Below are 25,776 nucleotides of genomic sequence, written 5' to 3' on the forward strand. Positions count from 1 at the left end.
CATGCTAAACACTACACTGCAGCGCTCTCTCCACTGCCTCCCACTGCCTTAACATTCACACCATGCCACTGTCACACACTGCACTGTAATGCCTAATTTATGCTCCATCGTATGATGGTGTGGTGCATCAAAAATAGCCAGTATACATGAAGCTTGCAGCAGAGACTGTCTGTTTTCTGCAAGTGACACCGACGTATGACGAAGTGTAAACAAGGCTCAACACATCTTGTGTGTGTGTGTGTGTGTGTGTGTGTGTGTGTGTGTGTGTGTGTGTGTGTGTGTGTGTGTGTGTGTGTGTGTGTGTGTGTGTGTGTGTGGACAGAGAGAAAGAGGGGAAGGTAGAAGGGAGGTGAAAGTCAGGGGTGTGACTGAGACAGAGAGAGAGGGGAGGGTACGCCATAAATCTGGCTTTTTAATGGAGGGATGACAGAGGACGGACTAAATTGCAAACTGGAAAGCAAGCCAGGCAGAGGCATATTCCTGGGGATGGGGAGTAACAGAGAGAGAGAGGCAGAGAGAGGAGAAAGCTGTGAATGTGATAAATAGGCAGTCGGACACTTGGAAAACGAAAGGGTTAAACAAAAAAAGGGTGAATGCACTTAGTCCCTCGCCACGGGCGGTTACGACAAACAGCTAGTGACTCTTCCCCAGTAATGGAGATGAGGAGGGGGGAGGCCCCCCCTTGGGAGAAGGGAAAGCAGTGAGGGAGACGAGGGGGGTTGGCATTGGGAAGGAGAGAGCGCAGAGTAAAAGTGAATGCATTCCGCTGCAGCAAAGAATACAGTTATTTCCTTGCTGGAAACCTTGTATGTCAATACCGCTCCTTTTTCATTCTTATTTAAAAAATAGATTTAGATGATGAACAAGCTCACTGTGTGCTTGTGTATAGAGCTCATTATTACTTTTTGCGACACTCAGATGATAAAGCAGGGCATTATTTGACGAAAATAGAAAAGGTTGAAACATACAAGGTTTCTGCCCAACCCCCCCAAAGAACCCCTGCTTTGCACCCGGTGTGCCGTGTTCCCACGGCTCGTGCACGGCGCTCTAGAGAGAAGCCACACTTACAGACGACGACCCTCGGTCTGCACATCCACTGTACCGTACCTGTGTTGTTAACCTTTTTTTCCTCCGTTCACAAAATACGCCACTCTCGTCCTCTAAACCCCCCTCCCCCCGCTCTCCTGAGCTCTCGCTTTCTCCAGCCCTCCCCCATCTCTCTCTCTCTCTCTCTCTCCGGTGCTCTTCGCCTACCCTCCTCCTCTCTCTCTCTCTCTCTCTCTCTCTCTCTCCCACTCTGTATTGCACTCTCTCCCTTCCTTTCTCGCTCTCTCTCATATTCCGCATAAAGGAATCACATTTCATTGAGGAGAATCGAGGCTTCACTTTTCCTCCACCTCCTCTTGCTCACACAACATCCTCCTCTCTGTCCTCTCCTGGTACCCACTCTCTCCTCTGCACTCCAACTACTTCTGTCCTCTTCGTCTTCCCGTGTGTGCATTCTTTCTTTCCTAATTTGCTCCCTCTTTGCTGCACCATGTTTCAGCCTCACCATTCTTGTCCCTTCCCAAAGTAATCCTCTCTTACTTTGGTTCAACTTCTGTTCTCTCACTCTCTTGGAGTCTATCATAATGCAGTATTTATTTTTGCTTGTGTCTTTCTTGTGACAGTTCCTTTGTTTTGTCTGTTTACGTACACTTGTTATGTTTCTGAAAACTTTTTTGTCATGTGAAACTTGGTCTCTCTTCAAATCTTATTTTGAAGTTCCTTTTCTTGTTCTTCAAATTGATTTTGTAACTTTTTTATTTTCTTCTTTTTTATCTATTTTTTTCTTCAGTTGAATATGTATTTTTCTCGAGGACCCCAGAGACACGCAGCACTCAGGTAAGATTTATTCAGAACTGCATGGGAATGAAATCACAATTTGGAAACAGATCTGAGACCAGTAGTGCTAGACATCCAGATCACAAAATCAGTGTCCTCAGTGTCCTAAGAGTGCAAACACAAGTTTAATGCGTTCATGCTACTTTTAAGTCAACACTCCAGTCTTTGCTGCAGTAACCCCAATTCTTCTTTTTTTGACCAAAAAAATACATTTATACAATAAAATCCTTCAATTTACTCTGAAGTGCATACAAAATGGATAGGGTGCATTTAGTTCCATTTTTACACTCTTCAGAGTTAAATGAACACCGCAATTATACACCATGTGTATTTAATCTAGCAATTGATATCAAGACACTTATTAAGTGGTCATTTTTAGGCACAAGTCATCCAATAATAATGGATGAAAGTTCAGGGACAGTGAATAGGGATCCGTACAGACTGTTCTCTTCGTCCTGCGGGGCATTCTTCCAAGCAAGAGAATGCTTGTGTTGTGGAATGGTTTTCAGGACCATGGACAGCTCTGCACTGTAAAGCACAGGACAGGACAGGCCGGGGCCGTCCGAGTGCTTCCACAACTGCTACTTCTATAACTTCTGAGGAGCAGCTTTTATCATATAGTGTCTGGAATTTACCACTTAGATGACCCTTTGACTGGAAATCCTGGCAACTACTTCATATAAGTAGCTTGTAGGTCATTACCGAGCTACTTAATATTTTATATGTGGACAGCCGCAAGTCTCTAACTGTATGTAAATGCTTTTTGTTCACATTGCAGTCAGAATGAGGGGGGGGGGGGCACATATTGATTGCATAAATGTGCTTAAGTGTTCATTTATGCAGCAAAATGATTTGGAGGTTAGCTGGGGTAGAATGCCATCCCATGGGTCCTTACACACATCCCTCTGAGATTTCAAAATGAAATGTCCACGTGACAAATTAAAAGTTGTAGTCAACACAATGCCAGATAAAAGAGCTTATTGAGTTCAAGGCTTATGAGATGAAATACCTTCTAGTTTCATCTGCCTTCAATGCTGCCTTCAGTCCGAGGTTTTTTCGGCTCAGAAGGCACGCACGTCTCTTTAAGAGCTGGCCTCAGCACTTTGATCACAGGCAGCAATGCGACTGCTCCAAAAACATGAGGAGGGGGCTAAAGGCAGAGGAAGGTGAGAGTGGGGTTTAAAATGGAGGAAGGATCTGAACATCCAATGAGGATTGAGAAAACAAGAGAAGGGGCAAAGAGAGAGGGAGTTTGGATGCTTCAGGAAGCAAAAAACGAGAGAATAGCAAAAAAGAGGAGAGAACATGGTGAGAGGTAGAAGAGCCGAAGAGAAGAACAATTCCTCTCTCTTTTGCCTTCTCTCTCTCTCTATGTCTCTCTATCCCTTTCTCTCTCTCCTGCAGCATTTCCTGACTTGGCCACCGTGTCCTGCGACACCCTGCTACTACTGCCGTTACACACACACACACACACACACACACAAGAACCCACACGCGTGCATGCACACACACACGCACACGCGCACACACACACACACACACACACACACACACACACACACACACACACACACACACACACACACACACACACACACACACACACACACACACACACACACACACACACACACACACACACACACACACACACACACACACACACAGAAAGAGAGATGGGGAAAACTAGTGAGAGAGAGCCTCACACACTCTCACCTGATGGCGAGTGCTGCATACATGCAGGGCAAATGCAGCTTAACGATAATGAGCCTGGGGGGGATGTGCATTTCTGCAACAGATAGAGGAGATATTGGGGCAGAGAAAGAAGTAGAGAGCGCACGGTACCAATGACGGCTGCACTGACGCTAATATATATTAGCAGAAACACTGCAGCAAGAGGGGGAGGGTGTGGGATCATGGGACGCATTGACTGTGAGGTACCAGCAGTAACAGGGGGGAGGGGAGGAGAGTGAAGAGGGAGAGAGCGGTAGAGAGTAACAAGGAGAGAGAGAGAGACGCAGAGAGAGAGAGAGAGAGAGACAGACAGACACAGAGAGAGCGAGAGAGACACAGTGAGAGAGAGCTGCAGAGAGAGACAAAGAGAGAAGGAGGGACAGAGGGAGAGAGACTGACAGAGAGCGAGACACAGAGAGAGTGCAGAGGCAGAGAGGAATTTGGAGGAGTGCTGCTGACTATGCGGAACATATACCCACCAGTTGGCAGAAAAAGCAAAACAAAACCTTTACCAATCACAGAGAGAGAGACAGAAAGGTTGAGAGTGAGAGTGAGAGTGAGAGAGAGATAGAGATAGATAGATAGAGAAGAGGGGGGGTGTTGTTAGGGGAAAGGGAAAAAATAAGGCAGGGGAAGGAGAGGTGACGTGACATGAAGTGTGTGTATGGGGGGGAAAAATGAAAGGCAATAAAACAAAATCAGGGTTGGGGGATTCAATGGCTTTGACGAGGATGCAAAATGCAGAGGGGACACACACAAAGGGGTGATGTGAAAAAGGTGAGGGTTGGTGAGTGAGAAAGACACGGTGAGGGAGGGAGGGAGGGAGTGAGTTGGAGAGAGATCTTGCAGTGGTTCAGGATAGTGCCGTTTGATGCACCTGAATGGAATTGGAGGAATGAAGGTAGAAGATGGAGGCTGCATGGGGGACAAAACACGAGAGAGAGGGGCTGAGAATAGAAATAGACACATGCGTGTGTGTGTGTGTGTGTGTGTGTGTGTGTGTGTGTGTGTGTGTGTGTGTGTGTGTGTGTGCACCACTGGGGGAAGAATTGTGTGCTTTCTAATGCATATATAAGCACGTGTGTCCACACACATGCAAGTATATGTGTGTGTTTGTGCCGCAAGCCCACCCCCCCCCCCCCCCCCCCCCCGCTTCCTCATCATCAAAGGATGTAAGCACAAGGTTTCATGCTGTTCCCCGCACATCACTACTCTCCCTCCCTTCCTGCACCGCAGCACAGCTTCAGTGCTACCTTATCTCCCTCTGCTCTTGCATTTACTCCCCAGTGTTGAGGAGACCCCATCAGGAGAAACTGTGGCACTGCAGAACCGGCAAATCACTGCGGTCACCTCCCCCTTTTTTTGAGCGGCGTGGTGTCTCTCTCTCTCTCTCTCTCTCTCTCTCTCTGTGTGTGCAGTGCACATCTTTAGTAAAAGGTACTGGTGGAGATGGGCGGGTTGGTGCAGTGTGTGCAATAAGAATACCGGAAAGGGCTTGAATGGAAAGAGAAAATCACAACAGCTATGCTTAGAGACTGTGTGTGAGTGCATGCAGTTGTACAGTATATGGAGACAGGGGGAGATGAGATGGTACCATGACAGAAACAGAACGAAAAGCAGAGGGATATATACAGTATTGAGAGAGAGAGAGAGACCCTCAGTTACAGCACGCAGACAAGAGAGGTGTGGGGGGGTTTGGTGGGACAGAACATCTCTTGGCATAATAAAGCTCACTAACGGGCAAACCCTGAATGTGAATTGAATAGCCAATCAATTAAGCAAGCAGAAAGGGAAATAGCAATCTACCGGAGGCAGTAAAAGCTTATCTATGCCGTGCCACCGGTGGGGTGGCTGTGCCTCCTACTATGCGACCAATCCGCATGTACTGCAACATCATCAGCCTCCTCGGGGGTCTTGTCATTGTGCATATTGTTCAATCACTGCCTATAAGCTACTGCTGCTTCAGAGTCAACTCTCGGGAGAGAGGCTCGTGCTCTCAGACGTCTCCTCTTAGCTGCCACTAGGGATGATTAATACACAAGGCCAAAGTCTAATATATGCTCTGTCGCACGGCAGTGTCGTACACTGACAATAGCAGACGACAGACAGTGCAAGCTCACGTGTCATTTGCACGACGAAGTGTGGTGAGCTTGTAGGTTGGTTATGTGCACACAGTTGTGCAGCAAAGTATGCATCAGGCTTAAGCCTGCTAGCAATTTAGAGTTTATTTTTACTATAGTAAGTATTTATCACCATGTGTGAGACTTTTTCTTTTATATATATTTTTTATCCCACGATTTTGTAACCCATTTTTCACCCCTGTGTCAATCATCTAATGTGATCCTGGGCTCTACACACCCTCCACCAACCTAGTCCCCATATTTGGGGGACAAGGGGAGAGCAACGGACTTGAACTCATGCTTCCTTCATGCCTGAGTGTCCAAGTTGCTCCTTTACACCTGACAGGGGGGAGTTTCCCTGGTTGGACGTAGCGTGTGGAAGGAACACGTTATTCCAACCAGTTCCTTTCCCCTCCATCAGGCGCCCCGGCTGGCCAGGGGGAGGCTGTTTAGTGACCAGGATTACTGCATGTTTTTTGTGAGGGTACCTACACGTGTACCTAGGGACACGGGGAGAACATGCAAACTCCACACAGAAAGGCCCTTTCGCCAACCCCGCCTTCGGGTATGGGCACTGATGACGCCGAGGAGGAAACACGCCGCCAGCACCCACAGCGTCCCGAACCCAGGACCTTCTAGCTGTGAGGCGACAGCACTACCAACTGTGCCACCGTGCCCCTTAGTGTGTGAGACTTTACTAGCCAAATGTTAAAGGCAAGACATTGTTGTTGCAGGGCAGGACAATAGAGAAGAGGAGATACTATAGCACCCCTTTGTGGGTGAAATAATAAGGAAACCACAAGCAGTCCAGCAGAGGTAGAAAGATCCTCATGCTCAACTGAATGGCTGGCAGGAAAGAGCCATGGGATAAGGTATCCAGACGGGAAGTGATTCTATTTTGGGGCACAAGCATATCTGAGCTAATTACAGATAAGTGGCTATCCAAGCCCACAAATAAATAAATACATTCTCTGAGAGAATTTGCATCAGGACCAAAGGTCTTTAACCCCACATGCCCCATCATTCTTTTGCAAGTCCTTTAAATCTGTCCAGTCCTAATTAACGACTCTGCCCTTCCTGAATGATTAAGAGACAGCTGGTGGAACTGGAATGATATACCAAAGTATTACTGCACAGATGTCTGACCTGTGAACTGGACACCAGTTAAACCGAGAGGAGGGGCTCTTAGGGGAGTGACAGATTAGACGAGGAATTAGACGAGCAGTCCAGGAGAAGACAAAGGATTTAAAATTAAAACACGTTAAAGGAAATGAAAGCAAAGGCAGGGGAATTAGTAGAAGAGGAGTGAGGAAAGGAAAGGATGACGGAGTGAGAAAAGGACAAGATGTAAATTAAGTTATACCCATCAAGTCATACACAGTATGTGAGATTTGTTTGAGGTAAGCCTGAAGGTCAAACGCCTGAGACTTGGAGGGTTTCAATTTAAAAGGTTAACTTGATCAGAGAATTAATTAGTTCCCGGAACAAGAAAGGTGTCTCCATAGACACATTATAGGTGAGAAAGAGGAAATCTCTGGATAACAGGACTTGTGTTGTAGGACACAGGATGGCAGGGTGCAGGGACAGAAGCCATCACTACCAGGGATAACAGGACTGGTGTTGTAGGACACAGGATGGCAGGGACAGAAGCCATCACTACCAGGGATAACAGGACTGGTGTTGTAGGACACAGGATGGCAGGGACAGAAGCCATCACTACCAGGGATAACAGGACTGGTGTTGTAGGACACAGGATGGCAGGGACAGAAGCCATCACTACCAGGGAAGGGTCAGATTCACGAGCACGACACAGATAATTCAATCACATTCTTAAAATAGATTTATACCCCCCCATATCACACAGTACACCATACCTCTCTGCCCCCATCACTGCTCCACCAATCAGCAGCCTGCTTCTGTCTGCGGGGGGGGTTTCTCTCTCAAATAGAAGGGGTATTTTCTGGGTTACCCTGAAGTCTAAAAATAGCACCAACTGCAGATTTATAATGCAGGGTTGAGAAAAGCACAGCATAGTACATGACAGAAGAAGGGACACCACCGTGAGATCCCAGTAAGGTGGAGGGAAATAAGGGTTGAGTGCTGCCCTGTCAAGTCGATTTAAAAATAAAATGCTGGGGTATATTTATTGATCATGTAACAGAGGAGCACGTCTAGACTTTTAACTGCCTCCGTTGATGTCCTGTATGTGAGATGTCGATGACACCGTGTCCTTCCTGTGTGCTTCCACTGAGATACTACCCCCCCCCCCCCCCCCGTCTCTCTCTCTCACACACACACACACACACACACACACACACACACACACACACACTCGCTCTCTCGGCCCATTCCATCACACCTAGTTCTCTTATATGTCTGTGAGCCACCCTCACTCCCCCCCCCCCCTCCCCCCCCTCCCCCCGCTCCACCTCCAATGGTTCAAATCAACCTTCCATTTCAGGCCTTGACACTCTCGCTACCACAATAAATACTACAACAATACACACACCCATGAACACATAAACACAGAAGATAGGTCAACACACAGTCAGATGCCTATAGACAACAATTCATACACTGCACACGGATACCACACGAACACACACATGATGATACACAAACTAACACACAAGATGATGTTGATGAAAGCATATAGGGACATGAAACTGCTGTGATCTATTCTGGATGGGGAAACACCCACCCTTTGTGCAATAGGATTTAGGCAATACAGTGTGAAATATCGGTCACCATAATCAGTGCGTGTGCAATTAAATCGGAATATCGGAGTTATTATTGTCATTGTAGGAAATAACAGCTATAGGCTACACTGGTGGGCTTTGAGACAAATCGACCAATTGGTACAGTAGCCTACTGGCCTGGCAGCTCACGATATTGATTAAAACACATTTCACTGAGGTTACATGAAAATGTTGCACTTAGCGCAGATATACTTGTTGAATGTGGTTGCGTTGGCCTACACGGTGTTTTTTCTTTCTTCTTTTCTTTAAAGCGGGCCCAAAAAAAGAGCTTTAATTGTGCATTGATTGGAGGTTGTATAAACGCAGAATAATATGCCACCAAAAATACAGACATATACACCAGACACGGTTAATACTCACTTGCTTTTGGTTCGGGTTCGTTTCGTGCGCGTGTAAAAACACGCACATTAACCCAAAAGATCAATCAAAATGTAGCTTTCTTTCTTTAAATTGTTCTTATGATTTCAGAGAGAGTATCCAGTTTCTCGCAGGCATTCAGGAGATCTTTCCCCCCCGATTATAATACATCAAAATAGGATTGCGCGCGCCTGTTGAAAAGCAGGTGTTTCTTTTATTGCCGATTATTACTTATAGCTTATGGTCATGCTGATGATGGCAAGGAATGAGTCTCTTGTATGAAATGAAGCAGATGTCCCTCTGAATCTATTTTCCTCGATACCAGTGCAGTGCCCCTCTTTCTCCCACCTCACGTTATTGCCAGAAAAATAAATAAATGCCAGCCCTTTTTTTCTTTTAATGTCTCTACGCTTCCAGGCGCAGGGTGTAGCTACCATTCAAGCCTTCCTCTATCTCCCCCTCCCAAATGTTTCAATGGAGATATAGCTCTCTGATGGAGACACTGTGCACCCAGTATTTCTTCACGCACACGTTTCCCTCTGTCTCTCCCTGTTGCCTTGGAGGAGCGTCACCTTCTGCACTATTTCCCCCCCTCAGACAATACATGTGGGCGGATTATATTGGACAAAAATATAGAGGGTGGGAGGGAGGAGGACCCCACTGAATAATATGCAGGCTAATTTCTGATATGGTGTTGTTGAACTTGATTACTAAATAAATAATCAATACCAAATAGCCACACCCACACACTGGGATATAGTGATTGTGTTGTTGAATATTGTTATTCATTATTTATTTTATTTTAATTTCTATATCTATTTCTTGCAGGGGCAATGCTGTTGCACACAAATAATCTGCCTGCAAGAAACGAAAAACACCATTTTGACTATCTGAGGTTACCATCCTTGGCTGCTGACATCGACAGACTGGTACCAAGCAGTTTACAAATGTATAGAATGTGTACATTTTAGACATCCTCTCTGGAAAAAATATGACCTTCAATCAGTGAATTAAGATTGTGGTGATTAGCCTAGTTAGTATTCCCATGATGATGATGCGATTAGTAGTAGGCCTAAAATTAGTAGCTTGTAGAATCATGTGTTTACTTCTGTGTCAGTAAAAGGCCCAGTTTGTTGTTCAGATAGCAGCCAAACATTCTCTAATCTTATGCTCTTTTCTAAATAATAATAAAATAAAATAATAATAAAGTAGCCTACCCATGTGCTTTGACATGCCCAAAATAGCCATGCCAGGTTGAAAGTGGTTAAGACGTGCAGGCTGTTAAAGAGTGCCAAAGAAACTGTAAAATGTGATGTCCCAGATGTTATATTGCAGCTTATAGCAGACACTGCTGCGTCTCTTTCTATAACTTGTTGCTCAGTGCATATTTATTTTGGAGCAATTATAGATCCAAAAGGTATTGCAATATAATCTGACAATGATGGGAAGAATCTTGATATTCTTCCCATCATTGTCAGATGCTATCCATTATAGCCTTAGTGTCTGACTATAACTTGTGCTGTTGTTTACATTTCTGACTAATAAAGTATTTAATGTCACAAATACCATTGTTGCTCCTGGAATTCTAATCATTTTACACATGGACAGATCACAGCTGCATCGGAAACCTAAAGGGGATCATCCTGATTCTATGAATAGTTCATGTAAATATTGCAAAATTGGTTGACTCATGGTGCAGGCGGTGTACTAAGAAAGGAGTCCGATGTTTTTCCACCCCTTCAAAATGCCTATTAAACTATAGGCTACTATAGTTGACTTGCATCCTGCTTCACCAAACATAAACCGATATAGGAACCTCTTCCTCTTCCATACACTGATTAATAAAAAATAGCAGTCTACATTCTGATTTTGTCAACCTGCATGGCAGAAATAATGAATGTGGCATATGTATTATTCATTTAACTCTTCACACAAAAAACTGAACAGTCATCAGAGAAATCCAATTTTAGCCTCTTGGTGGCAGCACATGCACACAGAGGTCCTCAGGCTCCAGACCTGGGGAGACATCATGTGGCCAAGAAAAGGGTTGCAGCCATTTATGGGGAGGGGCAGACTGCCATGGACAATGACTTGTTATTGTGAACCTATACTATCTTGCCTTGAAGATTTACATTAATTAATAAGGAATGGTGTGAAGGTGTCAAGCAAAAAAAATGGCTTCGTAGCAGAAAATCTATAGTTTAAAAATATGTAACGTAATTTAAGGGTAAATAATGTGCAATGATTATCATATATTACTTTCCAATATATGAGTAATAGCATTTGGATTAAGCCAATATTCAGCTAAGAATAATATCTGTTGGATGCATGGAAAACTAATGGGATCAATATACTTCAAATTAATAGAATGTGACCCAGTAGTTCACTATTAAGAGCAAGTCCTTTTGCATATGTCATATGTTACAGCAGGTTATGTTACAGTATATGTTGTACTACTGCATGTTATTATATGTAGGCTACAGTTGTTACTTGTTAAGAGGGGCTCCTGTAGCCTATATAAGGCTATGAAAGAAGCTTCAGAAAAGTAATCCCACGAGTCATAGCGAGGAGAAAGGATTGCTGGCCATGAGGTTGCAACGGCTGATTGCAAAAGAAGAAATGGTGGTTTGATTACTTGCCCGGACGTCCATCTTAGTCAAGCTACTGAGCAAGGCACCTAACCTGGACTGTTCAAAACCCAGAGCTGAGATACTCCAAACATCTGTTCTGGGACAAATAAATAAATACAAATAATTGCGACCAAAGGAATAACTATTGTGTTATATTCGGGGAAACACATTTTGGAAACCCCTTCACAACATTAAACATCAATTCATTGAACCATTATGGTTTAAATAATGCAGTATAAAGTCATCAGTTTTAAACAAACAATAGTGTGGTGTCAAACTCAAACCTCATTTATGCAAAGCCATTTTTGGTATATGTATGAAGTATGAAATCAAGCTTTAACAGAAATGTTTAGATAAATTCTTCCAGCTTGCACACCTGTCACTGTCAGACATCGCCTACTTGTTCTTCATCACATTAATTTACATGTGGTTCAATTGGAAGATTTGCTTCTACTGTACACATGCCCCAAAATATAGATGCCAGGGTTCAAGTGGTTAAATGAACACAGAGGACTTTACTAAGTTTACTGTAGTTGGCACACAAGTAGAAATTTCCCATCATTCTTCCTCTGGACTTTCAGACCTATCTGTATACAGTAAATTGGGTCATATAAAGTTTAGATTTGCCCTGCCAGGAACTGTATTCGAGACTACAGATAAAAAAAAATGCAATCATTGCCTCTGTGATAAATTATCGGATGGTGTCGCTAAGCACCAGTCAGAGTTTGATATACATAAGGTATAGGCCATGCAGGAAAACGATAGTTAAAAAAAAAAAAAAAAAATAACCTGGTCTTTGAAACAGCACCTTATATTGTACCTGCTGTTCCTTTTTTCCCACCTGCATGCTAATGTTTCAAAATAACACATCTGCATATGCAAACATATGCTTTCACATATTCCAACTGTATTTATTTGTTCTTTTTAACCTTTTTTATCTCGTTACCTCTACTCTCATTCTACACGTACCAATGCTTTACACCTATAAAACTGTGAAAAAATGATTCGAATTATAAAATGATGCATGCCAAATTCAAGTAATAAAATATGTATTTATTTTCAGTATCACCAGTATTTGTGATTTGGTTCAGAATGTCTACTACACTCAATAGTGTAGAATAGAAAAGAAACATGAAACATTCACCAGAAAGAGAATGGGAACACTGCTAGATTCTTCCGTTATGTATTTGTACTTCCCGCTTTAATTGATTACGTGTACTCCAATGTAATCAAGACTGAAGCTCTGTCCTGTCCTGTCCTGTCCTGTCCTGTCCAGTCAAGTCAATCAACATTCAATCCGGCTCGTGAAATGCTACCTCCATTTGTCTGTGTTATTATCCTACATGGGTCCCTCAGGGACCTATCAGTACTGCACTATAATGGTCAAGGCCAGATCTGGGTTGTGTCAAAAAAAGAACTTGTTTGGGTATTAACTTACTTGCATTAGGGCTGTGTGACACAAATCAAATAAATATTCATGACCAAGTACATCGATATTGATATCCTGACAATGACCATTGGTTTCACAAACTATTTATACAATGATACTTTTGATAAATAATCATCAGAAATTCTCATATAATAACTAAGTGGGTTGAACAACTAGAAACAGCCATATGAATTCAGGAAATTACATACTGTAAAGCAGCTCTCTAATATCCAGAAGACAACATTTATACCATATCATGATATGAATCAGAGACGATATCTCGTCTCATAAAATATTGATGTTGAAATATTGCCCAGCTCTAACTTTCTTCTACTGTACCATTACTGCTGTTTTTGCACATAGTGATATAACTGCTAAATAACCAAAGATGAAGTTCACTGGATTATTGCAAACAAGTATTTGTGGTTGGGTGGGCACTGGGCTGGGACATCTAAATGATGCATGAAGGCAACTAGGTAGCCAGACACAATGAGCACCGACGAGGCTACTGCTGCGCCGACCAAAACTTCCCCGGAGGAAGGAGAAGACATATCATGGTGGTACCGATGTCTCTGCAAAATCGCTGGGGTTATTGGAGGAATATGTAAGTTGCTGATAGTTAATTGTTTGTATGGCATAATGACAGATCTGCTTACCACACCTTCTGGACACGCCTGCATGATTATGATAAGCGTAATGGTCAGCTCTGTGGACCTAAACCTGAGTGGAAATGCCACTTAAAAGTTACATTTAGCATGCTATTTAGCTGTAATTTGAAGTTAATGTAGCAGATATGACTGACACTACCTTCCTTACAGGTTGTATTAAAAATTGGCCATGATTCTGAGGCACACTGCTCTTTCCATAATTCACCTAGTGGACCTTTGAACTGCAATGAAAGGAGAAGTGAAAGCAGTGGGAAGTGATATATCTCATTCTGCTTTTATTGAAGTTTGTTTATATACAACAGCTAGGTTCTGACACTGCTGGGCCAGACCAGCATTGGAGTTGTTCCCCATCACTTTCCATCTAGTTAGTAGATCTGTGTAAGCTCAGTGTTTAGTGTAAGTCTTAATTTTATGTAAACCTGTGTGTTCCAGGAAGGATTTATTGACTCAGACAATACTGAGTCAGGAGTGATGTTTTGCAGTTTACTGCTGGCCTCCTCCCTTCCCCCACCCGTCCTTCTCTCTGTCACATTAGGTAGCCTACTATGTCACCAGAGTAAATGGGTCTGTATCACATTCAGCCATTGGAACGTTGCATATTCAATGGGCTCTGTATTATTCAGGATGCATGTGTGTTGGGACAGCAGACCAAATAGGCAACTGGCACGATACTCTTTTCTGTTTGGGGGTTCAGCCGATATCTATTTGACCATGCTGGGCTGTGCTAATTCATTTGAGGAGAAAATTACCCAAAAAAGCGCAGAAAACAAGCCCATTTCTGTCTGTCACAACAACCTTTTCATTCCATCATGAATTATATTTCACATGTGCAACCTTCCCCACAGGCAAGTCATTGTGTAATTTCCCTATGCTGTAGTAATTATTCTTCTCATTATTAACACCGTTTCCTTTCCGTCTCATAGCCTGTGCCACCCTAGGGATATGGAACTGTGTTACTGTGCATCCATTAAGCATTATTGCTGGAGTCTGGATGATGTAAGTCTTAACATAGACCCACTTGTACATTTGATACATATTATGACGCTAGCTACTAAGCAACAACTGTATGTGGACCAATAATCGTTTTGATTATCACTTTCAAGGCCTGTTTATTTGTTATCAATGTATAAAAGGTATGCAAATTGTATGCACAAGATAATTTACTGCTGCTTTTCCTCACCTCCTGTCTCTCAAGGTTGAATGCCTTTCTGCTGTTCCTTTGTGAAGTACCATTTTGCTGTCAGTTTGTAGAGTATTCTAACGTAATAGCAACACGGGCCAATAAACTCAAGTCCTGGCAGAAAGGAGTCTTCTACTGTGGGTGAGAAAAATAATAAGTCCTTTTGTATTTGCCTTTAGTAGATCACAGTGGCATTATAAAACAGAATTATGGAGTGTGAAGTCAAATTTATACTTACAAAAGAAAAGAAAATCAGCTGATCAACACCTAATTTTAGGTGTAGTTAATTGATCTACACTGTACTTAAAATGTCTTACATCAACTGATTTAATGTTTCCATTCATCTACAGAATGGCTCTGGTTCCCATATTCATCAGTTTCTCTATTACCACACTGTTTGGAAATGCTGTTGCATTTGCTGCAGGTGTTCTGTATGGCCTCGCCTCTCTGGGCAAAAGGTAAGACCCATCACACGTTCAAGGAAAAAGCCATAGGCAAAATGCCTTGAGAAATCACTAGACTAGAGAAATAATTACAGTGGAGTTTTGACAGAAGCAAATCAGATAAACCCAATAATCTCTTTGGGATGAATTAGAATATTTGTTACGCTTTAAGGTTGTAGCCCACCTATGTTATTCATACATTTCATGTTTTGAGTAAACCCCTCTGGTCATACAGTATGAGCTGTCTTTGCACTACGTTCTTGTCTTCATATTTTTATTTTCTCCCTCCCTCACAGGGGAGATCAACAGGCCTACGCCACACTGCAGAAACAGGAGGAGGAACAGAAGATGGCAGGGACAACAGAGGGGGCTCCTTAGTTCAGTGGTTTTCAATCGTTTTCATATCAAGGTCCATTATTTATTCTATTTAGCCTCAGACCCGCAACGTAGAATATTTTGTTATCGTTGGATATGATTTTGTCCACAATAGGAGAGATAACAGGCAAATGATCAAAAGAACAATCATTGTGTAATTGTGTAGACTTCTTGTAAATGAAGTAATGCAATGTTTACCAATAATTTAACTCTTGAGCGTGTACAATGAAACTAAATGTACCCACTCAATTTACATGATCTATAATATAAGGGCCCATTTGGTTACCAACATTTAGCTAGGGACCACCTTAAATAGATGTTTTTGACTTACTTATTGAAACCATTGCTTTATTGTAGATTTGGCAAAGCATTATTAGATATTAGATGTAAAGAGCCACTGTATCATATCATATGGTGATGTGTAATGTGTGAACTGGAAACAAATAATGATCAATAATCAATCAAAATAAAGTGAATAAATCTCATTGTTGTGGCCAAATAATTACAAATTCAGCAAGGTTTTATTTAAGATTATAAAATGTTTTTGACTGCTGGTGCAGGGTACACACCAAAATTCTAGATGTTTGTCTTAAGATAACTTTTGATGAACATTTAGCAAAGTTATGCATACACTAATAAAATAATCGAAACCCTAATTGATGTGAATGTTTAAATTTACCTGGAATTTATCATGGATGGTCATTAAGTTCCTCTATCTTATGTCTGCTGAATTAAATTGCTGATTAAGATGTTCGGAACATGTCAGTTTCTTCCTGCCTATGAGCTAACCAGCACAGTGACCTTGTGGTTAAGAGTGTCCGCCCTGGGACTGGGAGGTTGGGGAAACTGAGCAACACCAAAGGTCATCTGAAGCAGTGGCAATGTTAATTTCTAAAACGGTTAGTCCCAATACTTGATTCTGATTGGCTGGTTACCGTTGTAAATCTCACGATAATGCACACCTTCAATCACTTTATATCATTCCCAGCTGATCCCGCAGCTCTGTAGCTGAACTGGGTAAGGGGAGAACTTGATTGCTTTACACACGCTGGCCATGTGGGCGTGTAAGCACCACCCAAGCTACACGCCCATATGATTGTGTGGTTCCGGGCAGCCTTGTAAAGACATCAAGCGCCTCAATCTAGGAAGCTAGATGCCTCATTGGCCGCTGCAGTTCATTGGAGCCATGTGTCGACGGGAGGGCGGAAGAATTTACACTGGGTGAGGAAGGACGCTGCAAGAGTGGAAGGCACGCTATGTAACGCTGCCACTCAAGTGACTACTGGCCAATCACAGCACATCTTTCAGTCAGTACATGCGCTCTGAGACACACACTCATGCTTCCACGGTGCTTCGCAAGGAATCTCTGGATTCTTTTGTCCTCCCTTGAGCACATACGCACCACAGCCGAAAGGGGCATCTACCTTTATATGTCTATGAGCCAAACGAAGCCAAACTACACCCGGAAGTTCGGAAGAATGCACTGGAGTCATGAGAGCTCAGTGACCAGCTCATGAACGACAGACCTTATGTAAAGTAATCACTTCTGGAAAACAACAGAAGACATATAACACATTATTAGTGTGGTTGCCCTAACGGGGCAACCAGACTATTGTTATTGTAAACGAGCGATACGTTGCCGCACTACTCCTCCCACAGTTTTTGCCGCACACACTCGAGCCATATGTCAAATTGACCGGCTTCATCGGGAATCATGTGCTTGTATTTTGCTAAGAGATCCGTTGTATAGTTTAATTGATATTAATGAATTAGTTCTCCATAGACTTATAATGGGGAAATCGAAGACTAAATGTAAGTATTTTTTTCCCATTGGAGACCGTAAGCGACATATTTACAAGACTTGGGAGGGGGGTTCATAATAATTATGAAAATTAATTTAAAAGGAATTACATCAGTCGGCCTCATGGTGGAGCTATAACAGCCCACTTTACGTTTTTCCCTATAACTCTTGAACCGTAAGTCGTAAAATAAAAAAATATTTTTCCATGGATTCCTTGGGTCATGATGCATTTCCACATATGGGCCACGCCCATTTTAGTCAGGAAAGAAATTCCTGCTAATTTGAATTTTCTCCAAAACACACTTTTGGCTCCTCCTCCTACAGATTTTGTCCAAATCTCACAAAAATCGGCACACATGATCTCCGGACCTATCCGATTAAAACACCAACTGCAGAATTTTGGTAGTGCGTATCGTTCGGCCGTAATCGTCATCAGAAGATAGTAGGAGGGGCTTATTTGACAAAAAATGCTATAAATCACGAACGGAATGTCCGATCCATTCCAAATTTAAATCGCATGTCACGGGTGGTTCAATCAACCAAGTTCCAAAAGCAATTCCATTTTCATCCATAGGGGGGCGCCGCAAATGCGAGAAATGTAACCGTTTGTCGCAAAAACATGATTTTTGGGAGATAAATCTCCTCCGAAGTAGTTATGCATGATCACAGGGGTGACGTGACATTGTAATTGGCTGGCAAAATTAGTGGGAGGGGCCTATTGACTGCGGCAACCACACATTGCATTTCTTCAAAATTGCGACCTTTCTACTAGTTTATATTCATATTTGAATAGAAAAGAGAGGTCGCACACAATGCATTGCGACGCATCGTGAGCTTGTAGATCAGCTATTTTCAAATGGTCGAAATATATAGGGTTGAAGTGGTTACAGTAACGTATGTTTTTCTAATTAAAATGTAAATCTCCAAAGTAACTAGTTGCGAACGCAGTGAGCACTTACTATGAGACCTAGCAGATCATGTCTGTCTGTGTGTCTGTCTGTCTGTCTGTCTGTCTGTGTGTCTGTCCCGCTATACGTCCAAATATGGAGTGTGTTGCATCAGCAATCACTCAGCTCCATATATGGGCACAAAAGGGGCCAGGTCCACATATACAGTAACAGCGGGACAGACACACAGACAGACAGACAGACAGACATGATCTGCAGGGTCTCAGCTGCGTTCGCTTCCCGCGTTTGCGCGTCTTACTGGTAACTAAAGTTTTCAAATAATTGTAGTGGAGTAAAATTACAAATGTTGGCTCTGAGATGTAGTAGAGTAGATGTAAATGTATTGGAAATTTGAATAAAGTCAAGTAAAGTACAAATACCTCAAAATTGTACTTAAGTACAGTATTTGAGTAAATGTACTTATTTACTTTCCACCACTGGGTTAACGGCAGGAGGATGAGTTAACAAAACGTCAACAAAGAGAGAAGTATATGACCAAGCTGTCCGTCTGATGACACAAAAGATTACAAAAGAAAGGAGAGAGAAGTATGACTAAGACACAGAAGTGGTCAATGTTATCCTCAACTTCATATTGACATCTGTTGTCCAGATCATATCTCACAGCAGGGCTGCAGGGCTGAATCATTCAGGCCGCGGTATAGTCAAGTCATACACCCAGCCAGGCCACCCTATCGCTATTCCCACACACTAGTACGTTTGGATTACAACAGAGCCATAGAGTATAGACAGAGTTGCGACATTGAGGGGGCAGAAAACAGCCCGGTCACGTGGTTATGTACTCACGCGAGCCCTATCGACTACAATACATTCCGTAAACTTCCGTATTTCAAATGTCTGTATTTGTGCCAAATATTGCGATATCGATACGATATACGATATTACCGTTAAAATTTCATATTCTACATTTTAAGTGTTGCAACCCTTATACATACTGTACACGCACGCACACGTGTGGGGATTGAAAAACCATAAAACCTGGGTGATCTATTCTACTGTATGCTATCAAATTGTATGTTTATTCATGCAGCATAGTACTGTAGTATATTGGTGTTATAAGATGTATGTTATACTTTAGCTATTGAAAAATAGCAGATGCCACGCTACGAGCTTGTAGGTCTGCTATTCGTGAAAATGTGGTGCAAATCTTTGAATATATATATTCTGTCAAAGCGATCGTTTTTAACTCAATTTTTGCTTCATGGGGGGTCCCTGGAACAACATATTTTCATATTTTCAATTACATATATTTTTGGGGTCCTTGACATGAAAAACGTTAAGAATGACTGACAGAAAACTGACATTTGCAGAAATGTCTTCAGGTCTAAATGGGACCGGACCGCATCTCCATGCATGATATGATCTACTGCACCACGGATATGTCAACATGAAGTCGAAATGAGTCATAGTTCTCTCTTTTTGTCATCAGTTTCCTCCTTTGAGTGATAGTAGCCGTATAGTAGCTTTTCGTGCTGGGGCTCTTTACCGTTTGTCGCAAAAACATGAATTTTGGGGGTTAAATCCCCTCCGAATTACTTACACATGATCTAACGTGTGACTTGAAACTGTAATTGGCTGGCAATATTAGTGGGAGGGGCATATGTAAGACACTGCGGCAACCACACTCTGCAATTTTTTTTAATTGCGAATTTTCTAGTTGTCTGCTGTGTTGCTTTTTGATGTGTACACTGTGTAATTTTTATAGAGGTATGGTATCTAGAGCACAAAGTAACTTTCTGAACATACCAAGTATCACGAGACCAGAAACGATACCTGCTGCTGTTTAGATCCTCAGATAAAATGATATACTGTGCACATCGAAAAGCAAGTGATTAGAAATATGTCTTCGTTTATATTCCTGAACCGATTATATGACAACGGTCTCAATTGTTCAGAAATAATGTTTGTTATGAGTTGGTCCAGGCGGCTCCATTCACTGCCATGTATTCATTGAACTTCCGGTGTGAGTTTTGCTCCCATGAAAGTGTCCATGGCATGAAGGTGTCATGGCGCAGCCCAGTCACGTGACCATTTCCTTTCCTTCTCAAAGCTTCCTTGTGATAACCAAAAGGAAGCTTAGAGAAGGAATGGACATGGTCACGTGACTGGGCTGCGTAGCTACTTTTGTGAATTTAATAGTTTTATGAGATTAATATTGCTAAATGTTTAATTGTAACCGTTTTAGAAAAGTAAGCCACGTGAGGTCCCAGCCTACCGGGTATTTTATAATGGCTGACAGGGTAGGAGACCCTCCGCTATCACGCCGGTCTCACTACGCCTCTCAGCCATTATAAAATACCCGGTAACCTGATACCTCTTGTGCCTGCTTTAACAATCTGTGTAGTGATGTGAATTTGGTTTGTCTTTGATATGTAATCTGGAGATTTGACTATCAAGCACTGATGTTTCTAGAATTGCTTTCATCTTAACTCTTTATGCAAAATTGTTCCGTTTCCATACCTTGAAAAATAAAATGTACTACGTTTTTGAACAATGTCCTCCATTTGTTGATTTCTCTTATATTTTTATTCATGAATCATGATAGTTATTAGTTTCCAGAAGTCAGCACCTGCTCCAAACCAAAAGGATTGAGATACAAAACTATGGTGTGGAAGACATTTCTTCAACGTACAATATATAAAATATACCTGAAACACAGCTCAAAACTAAATCGTCATGGGCTAATTAATCTTTAATAAGATTGCTGGTCCATGTGTACAAGTTTGGCCTAATTTGACCACGGCATACCATTTTAAAACAGATCTTAAACTAGTCTGGGTATCCTGCATTTTCAGTAAATTACTTTACTGGCCGGCATTTCCATTTTCCAAACGATTTTAATTTCTGATTGTGTTGTCTTAGTGAGTGTAAAGCTCTTTATGGCCTTTTAAAACAAAGTGTATTATTATTACATCCTCACCAAGGACAACTGCATATTCTGACAGTGTGCATATCATGGCTTTGCCTACTGCAAACAAACTCATCATCTTGGGTCCTTGACCCCTTGTCCAGTTGCAACATCTCTCTTCTTGCAGACTGGTTCCCTTTTAAAGAACCATACCAGTGTTACTACATAAGGCCACATTGACCGCAAATTGCTTTAGTTTTTAGATATTGTGTTTGGTTTGTTTTCAATAAATGTTACAGAATGTACTTGAACATTTCTGTCAGTGTTATCTCACTGTATTGTTTGAAGCTAAAATGTCTCTCGCTAAAATGACTCTTTTTTTTTACAATCATATTGACATCAATGTACACATCAAAAGTGTGAATTACCAATACCTAGCAACCTTAGAGACTCGTACTGATTTTCAACACTGTTTCAACATCAAGGGCAGTGAATGACAGTTTAAATGTAGTGTGAGATCTACTACACTGCATACACTTGGGTTAGAAGTCAAAATTAGACTGGTATGGTCCTTCCAGGGCCAGATGAGATGGTTAAACGTGTTCACCAGGAACTGGGGCTTCCTTTTGATGTTCTTTGTATGATTCTCTTTTCCTATATTTATCTTTTATGTCTGCTTCCCACCTTTTCTTCACCATTGTGTACAGCCTCATGGTGGCCTGGGCATCTTGGACCTAGAAATCAATGGAATAGAGTAATGACATCACAGTTAGAAGTAACTTCACATACCACAATGTGATGTGGTGCATTGCTCTCAGTCACAATAGAAGAGAAATAGCAGATGAGAGAAAAATATGTATAAATCAATTAAAGATTATAGGGTAGTTATATTAATATATGCCAAGTTCATTACATTCCAATTCATGCAGTGATGTTCATTGTAACTGTAGTACAGAAAGACAATGGTTAGTGTTACACAAATAAGCCTCAAAGATCGTTTTACATGAGACTTCTCATGAGAAAGCTGAGCAAATAATGAATAATAATTCAATATCATCATAGGCTGTATGGGTGGCCAATATCACAATTAGTTTGGAAAAGTATAGGAATGTCAAAGAGGACTGTTTTTGAGGTTAACTTACGGATGAATGTTCCCCCTTTTGGACATCCACATTAAGTATTTTCTTGCTGAGGAGTTTCAGCGAGGGTCGACTACTCTAAAAGAGAGAAAAACAAAACACTCAGTCAGAACAAATCATCTCAGGAGCGGAAACACAAAATCCTCTGCAACAAGTAGGGTAATATTTCAGTACCTTCACTTCCTTCTTAAAAGGCTTATATTTCTGGGTGTCTCTAATGTTCTTTTTGGGGTGATCCAAGAGTAAAATCTGAAAGAGAATTTAGAGTTGGTTCATCACTGCTAAAAACAACAAATGAAGCTGGTCCGGTCATGGCCATTAGGCAGCAGGCTAACCTTTATGTCATTGTGTACAGCATGGCCCACCAGAACTCTACCCTTCAGGATATCAGCAACCTCCTTCTGGACAGTAAGCACTTCCTCCCCTACAGCACAGAATGACATGGAAGACGCATGTATGCCAACTCAGAACATAGTGTATTAGGAAAGAAATCACACTTGTGTGAGTGAGGGGTGAGCTTATCATCATACATAACATTCCGTGCTCAGCCAATCAGCTGAGTACATTCCGTGCTAAACGGACAGACACACATACGCACAATACGCTGTGCATAGGAGCTTAAAAATATGAAGCAATATTGACCTAAAAGGAAAACGTGACCACACAGTGACAAAAATGTCTTGGCATTTGTGTCAAGTGAATTTCAGAAGCACAAATATGAACATTGTCAAATTACCATTTACTATGTCCTCTGGTCGGATGCCACTGACAAATGTCCTGTAGTCTATGACTTCCTCTGTGGGCTTGACGAATTTGTCGTAGATGCACTTCCCGAACTGGTTGACGATGGACACGCGTGCCACTATGCTGTCCTCTCCATCAGGCCCCACTCCCACCATCTCACAGTCCATGGCCACTGCTCTTGTGATGCTGATGGTTGCCATAGTAGACAACAGAAGATAAAAAAAAGTGCCTTGATCACTACCGTTTTGTTATCCCAATGCCTTGTATGTGTGAGGAGCTTAGATGGTATTGGTAAGGGCCTCATATTAATCCTAATGCATCTGCTCTTGTGATTTATCTCTTAGCCAGGTTCCTCTTAATGTCTTAAAAGATATTTTTTTAAATCTCACAAAGTCTCTATGTGGTTAAATAATGGTTAATTTATGAATGAAAAGGGCTATTGTCTTCTGTTTTGGTGGCAAGACAATAATAGACAGTTAGTACTGGTAGTACTAGTAATAGCAGTTACTACTGAGAAAAGTAAATCCCTTTAAGACTTTTTAGGTTTTCCACTTTCAATATTAGTGTTTCTAAAGAATACAGCACAGTAGAACATCACATGCCCATGGCATAGTATTATTTTAATGTAGCTGACAGTGTAGGCAATGTGCTGTAACTCACCCCTCGAATGCTCTTTCTTTGACCAGGGCACTTTCTGTGTCCTGGGAGGACTTCTTCTGAATGCCTTTCTTCTTCCTCATAATGTCTGCCGCCTCTGCTCCAAACGCCTCCTCGACGTCATCAGCGTCAACGTCGTCAAACCAAAGGTCCGCTCTACGGCACAGCGGAAAAGAGTGCGTCAGTGACAATCACGAGACAAGGCCAAAGCATTTCCGGGGGTCCCCACCCCAGGCAAAAACGTTGAGAAACAGGAGTCTGCCTAACTCTTTAACAAACAGAAAATACATTTTCAGGTAGGCGACAACTGACAAATGATATGCTAATCAGTACCCACTTATCAGCTTAATTTACAATTTTGTCTGCTCATTTATTTGTGTCATCACTTCCGCTTTCACCAGTTTCATCTGTATAAGAGCTGTGGGGGGCTGGAGACTCCAGTCACTGAACAAACGTAAAAAAGTAGCAATCTGCCAGTGCAAAAAAAGAAATGTGTGTGATTGGATTTCCCCAACCCCGAAGATGTGGGGCACCAATCAGAGCTCATTATGCAAATGTATTTCGCCCCTTGGAAATGCAGGTGCCACAGAGATTCCAGACTAATATCTACAGTGATATCAGTCTGGCTAATGTGCTATGACAGGCTAAGCAGTACTATGAGAATATAGAGCTATTTAACACTTCATTTTTAAACCCTATATAATTTGTTTGTCAAAAATAGCAGATGTACAAGCTCACGGGTCACGATATGTTGTAAGCTTGTAGATCTGCTATTTTTGCTGAATGTTCATACATACATTTTTGCTCACGTCTTTTGAGATGCCGGTCAGGGATGTTGGGGTTCATGAAATGTGACATGTTAATGCAGCTTTATAGCAAAAGAGAATGTGAATTTAGAGCTGTATACTTACTCTGTGGGCTTCTTCTCTTCCGGTGCAACTTTCTTTTTCTTGGTTGTGTGATCGGAAAATGTTTTTCCACCGTCCTGTTTCCTTTTGATGGCTTTAGATTGCGGTTGATTTGAGGCAGCTGGACCATTGACATTCACTTGTGAGTCCTCTGGCACAAGTTTGTTAGGAACAGATGAATTTTCCCCTGTTTTTATAGTCTTTGATTGCGTGTGAGTGGTGTGGTTCTTAGAGGTATCTTTTGAGTGTTTTGACAGTGGCCCCGCTGTTTTTAAAGCAGGACTCTGCTTCACAGGCTCCTTCTTCTCTGGTGGATTGTCCTTAAGCAGCTGCAGGGAATAGGAAATAACATTCAGAACAAGTACAGTAAATGATTGACATAATACTGTTATGGTGGCGAAACAACCAAAGTAAAATACGACAGCTGTCCAAACCCTTACCCCTAACAACTGCTTCCAATTGGCAGAGAACTCCTGGGCATCCTTGGGAGGTATGTTAGGCTTTCCTGGGTCCTTGGGGGGTGGCTTATTCTTTTTAGCCGAAGCGTAGTGTTTATTTTGCTTCATCCAGGATTGCTTTCTCTCCTTGGCGGTGCCTTTCTTTCCAGATTGCCCTGCTTTAGCTGTGGCAGCAGAAGCTGATTTGTTTGTCTTTACATTTGACATGATCGTCTCTGAGGTTTTTTTTTGTATCTTTTTTGTTCTAGAGTAACGTTGCACACCGCTTGCTTGTAGACTTGCTAACTTGTAACTATTGCTACCTCCACGTTTCAAGCCACGCAAAACTATAGTCACTCAGTAGTCAGTTCTGTCACACTTTATTTTCTCCGACTCTAAAATCTACTCAATTCCGATAACAATAACAGAGTTATTTTTTCTAACATGTTGTCGAAGTTACTGTAGTAGTCTATTAGTCTACTTACTTACTTGCTGCTGAGTGCTGAAACAAGCGTGCCATGCTGTGTTGTGTACTTCCGTAAGTTCCGTGGTGTGTGTAACATCAAGACGTGCTCGTCGGAATCATTTGTAGTAGCATGTGATAACAAATACTAGTATTTATTCTCACGTACACAGCAAGTCAACAATTACCCATGTTTAAAATGATTGAATTACTTATTTTATATACATCCTATATA

At 42.0% G+C, this 25,776-nt stretch overlaps 2 protein-coding genes and 1 pseudogene across 3 annotated transcripts in view; 1 reads left to right on the plus strand and 2 right to left on the minus strand.

Annotated features, from left to right (window-relative positions):
- The window catches only part of LOC308332753 (voltage-gated potassium channel KCNC1-like), a 58,480-nt pseudogene extending 49,575 nt beyond the window's left edge, over positions 1 to 8,905 (minus strand). The window contains exon 1 of the transcript XR_013966251.1: positions 8,858 to 8,905. The product of XR_013966251.1 is annotated as a voltage-gated potassium channel KCNC1-like (transcript). The remainder of the gene's footprint in view (positions 1 to 8,857) is intronic.
- A 4,497-nt stretch (positions 8,906 to 13,402) lies between these two features.
- LOC308332758 (calcium channel flower homolog) lies at positions 13,403 to 15,988 on the plus strand (the record flags this gene model as incomplete). The annotated part of the gene is made up of 5 exons (XM_080788809.1): positions 13,403 to 13,517; positions 14,505 to 14,577; positions 14,777 to 14,902; positions 15,112 to 15,219; positions 15,501 to 15,988. The coding sequence occupies 5 exons, from the start codon at positions 13,403 to 13,405 to the stop codon at positions 15,580 to 15,582; spliced, it is 504 nt and encodes a 167-aa protein (XP_080644935.1). The 3' UTR covers positions 15,583 to 15,988.
- Positions 15,989 to 20,844: 4,856 nt separating this feature from the next.
- Positions 20,845 to 25,606, minus strand: LOC308332754 (RNA exonuclease 4-like). The gene is made up of 8 exons (XM_080788804.1): positions 25,082 to 25,606; positions 24,645 to 24,970; positions 23,737 to 23,889; positions 23,069 to 23,262; positions 22,668 to 22,756; positions 22,507 to 22,581; positions 22,336 to 22,410; positions 20,845 to 21,927 (listed from the first exon to the last, which is right to left on the minus strand). Exons 1-8 carry the CDS (start codon positions 25,304 to 25,306, stop codon positions 21,787 to 21,789), a joined length of 1,278 nt encoding a protein of 425 aa, XP_080644930.1. The 5' UTR covers positions 25,307 to 25,606; the 3' UTR covers positions 20,845 to 21,786.
- Between the last annotated feature and the right edge of the window lie 170 nt (positions 25,607 to 25,776).

This window comes from Protomyctophum bolini (genome assembly GCF_963924005.1).
Source record: "Protomyctophum bolini genome assembly, chromosome: 18".
In the NCBI taxonomy this organism is placed as follows: domain Eukaryota; kingdom Metazoa; phylum Chordata; class Actinopteri; order Myctophiformes; family Myctophidae; genus Protomyctophum; species Protomyctophum bolini.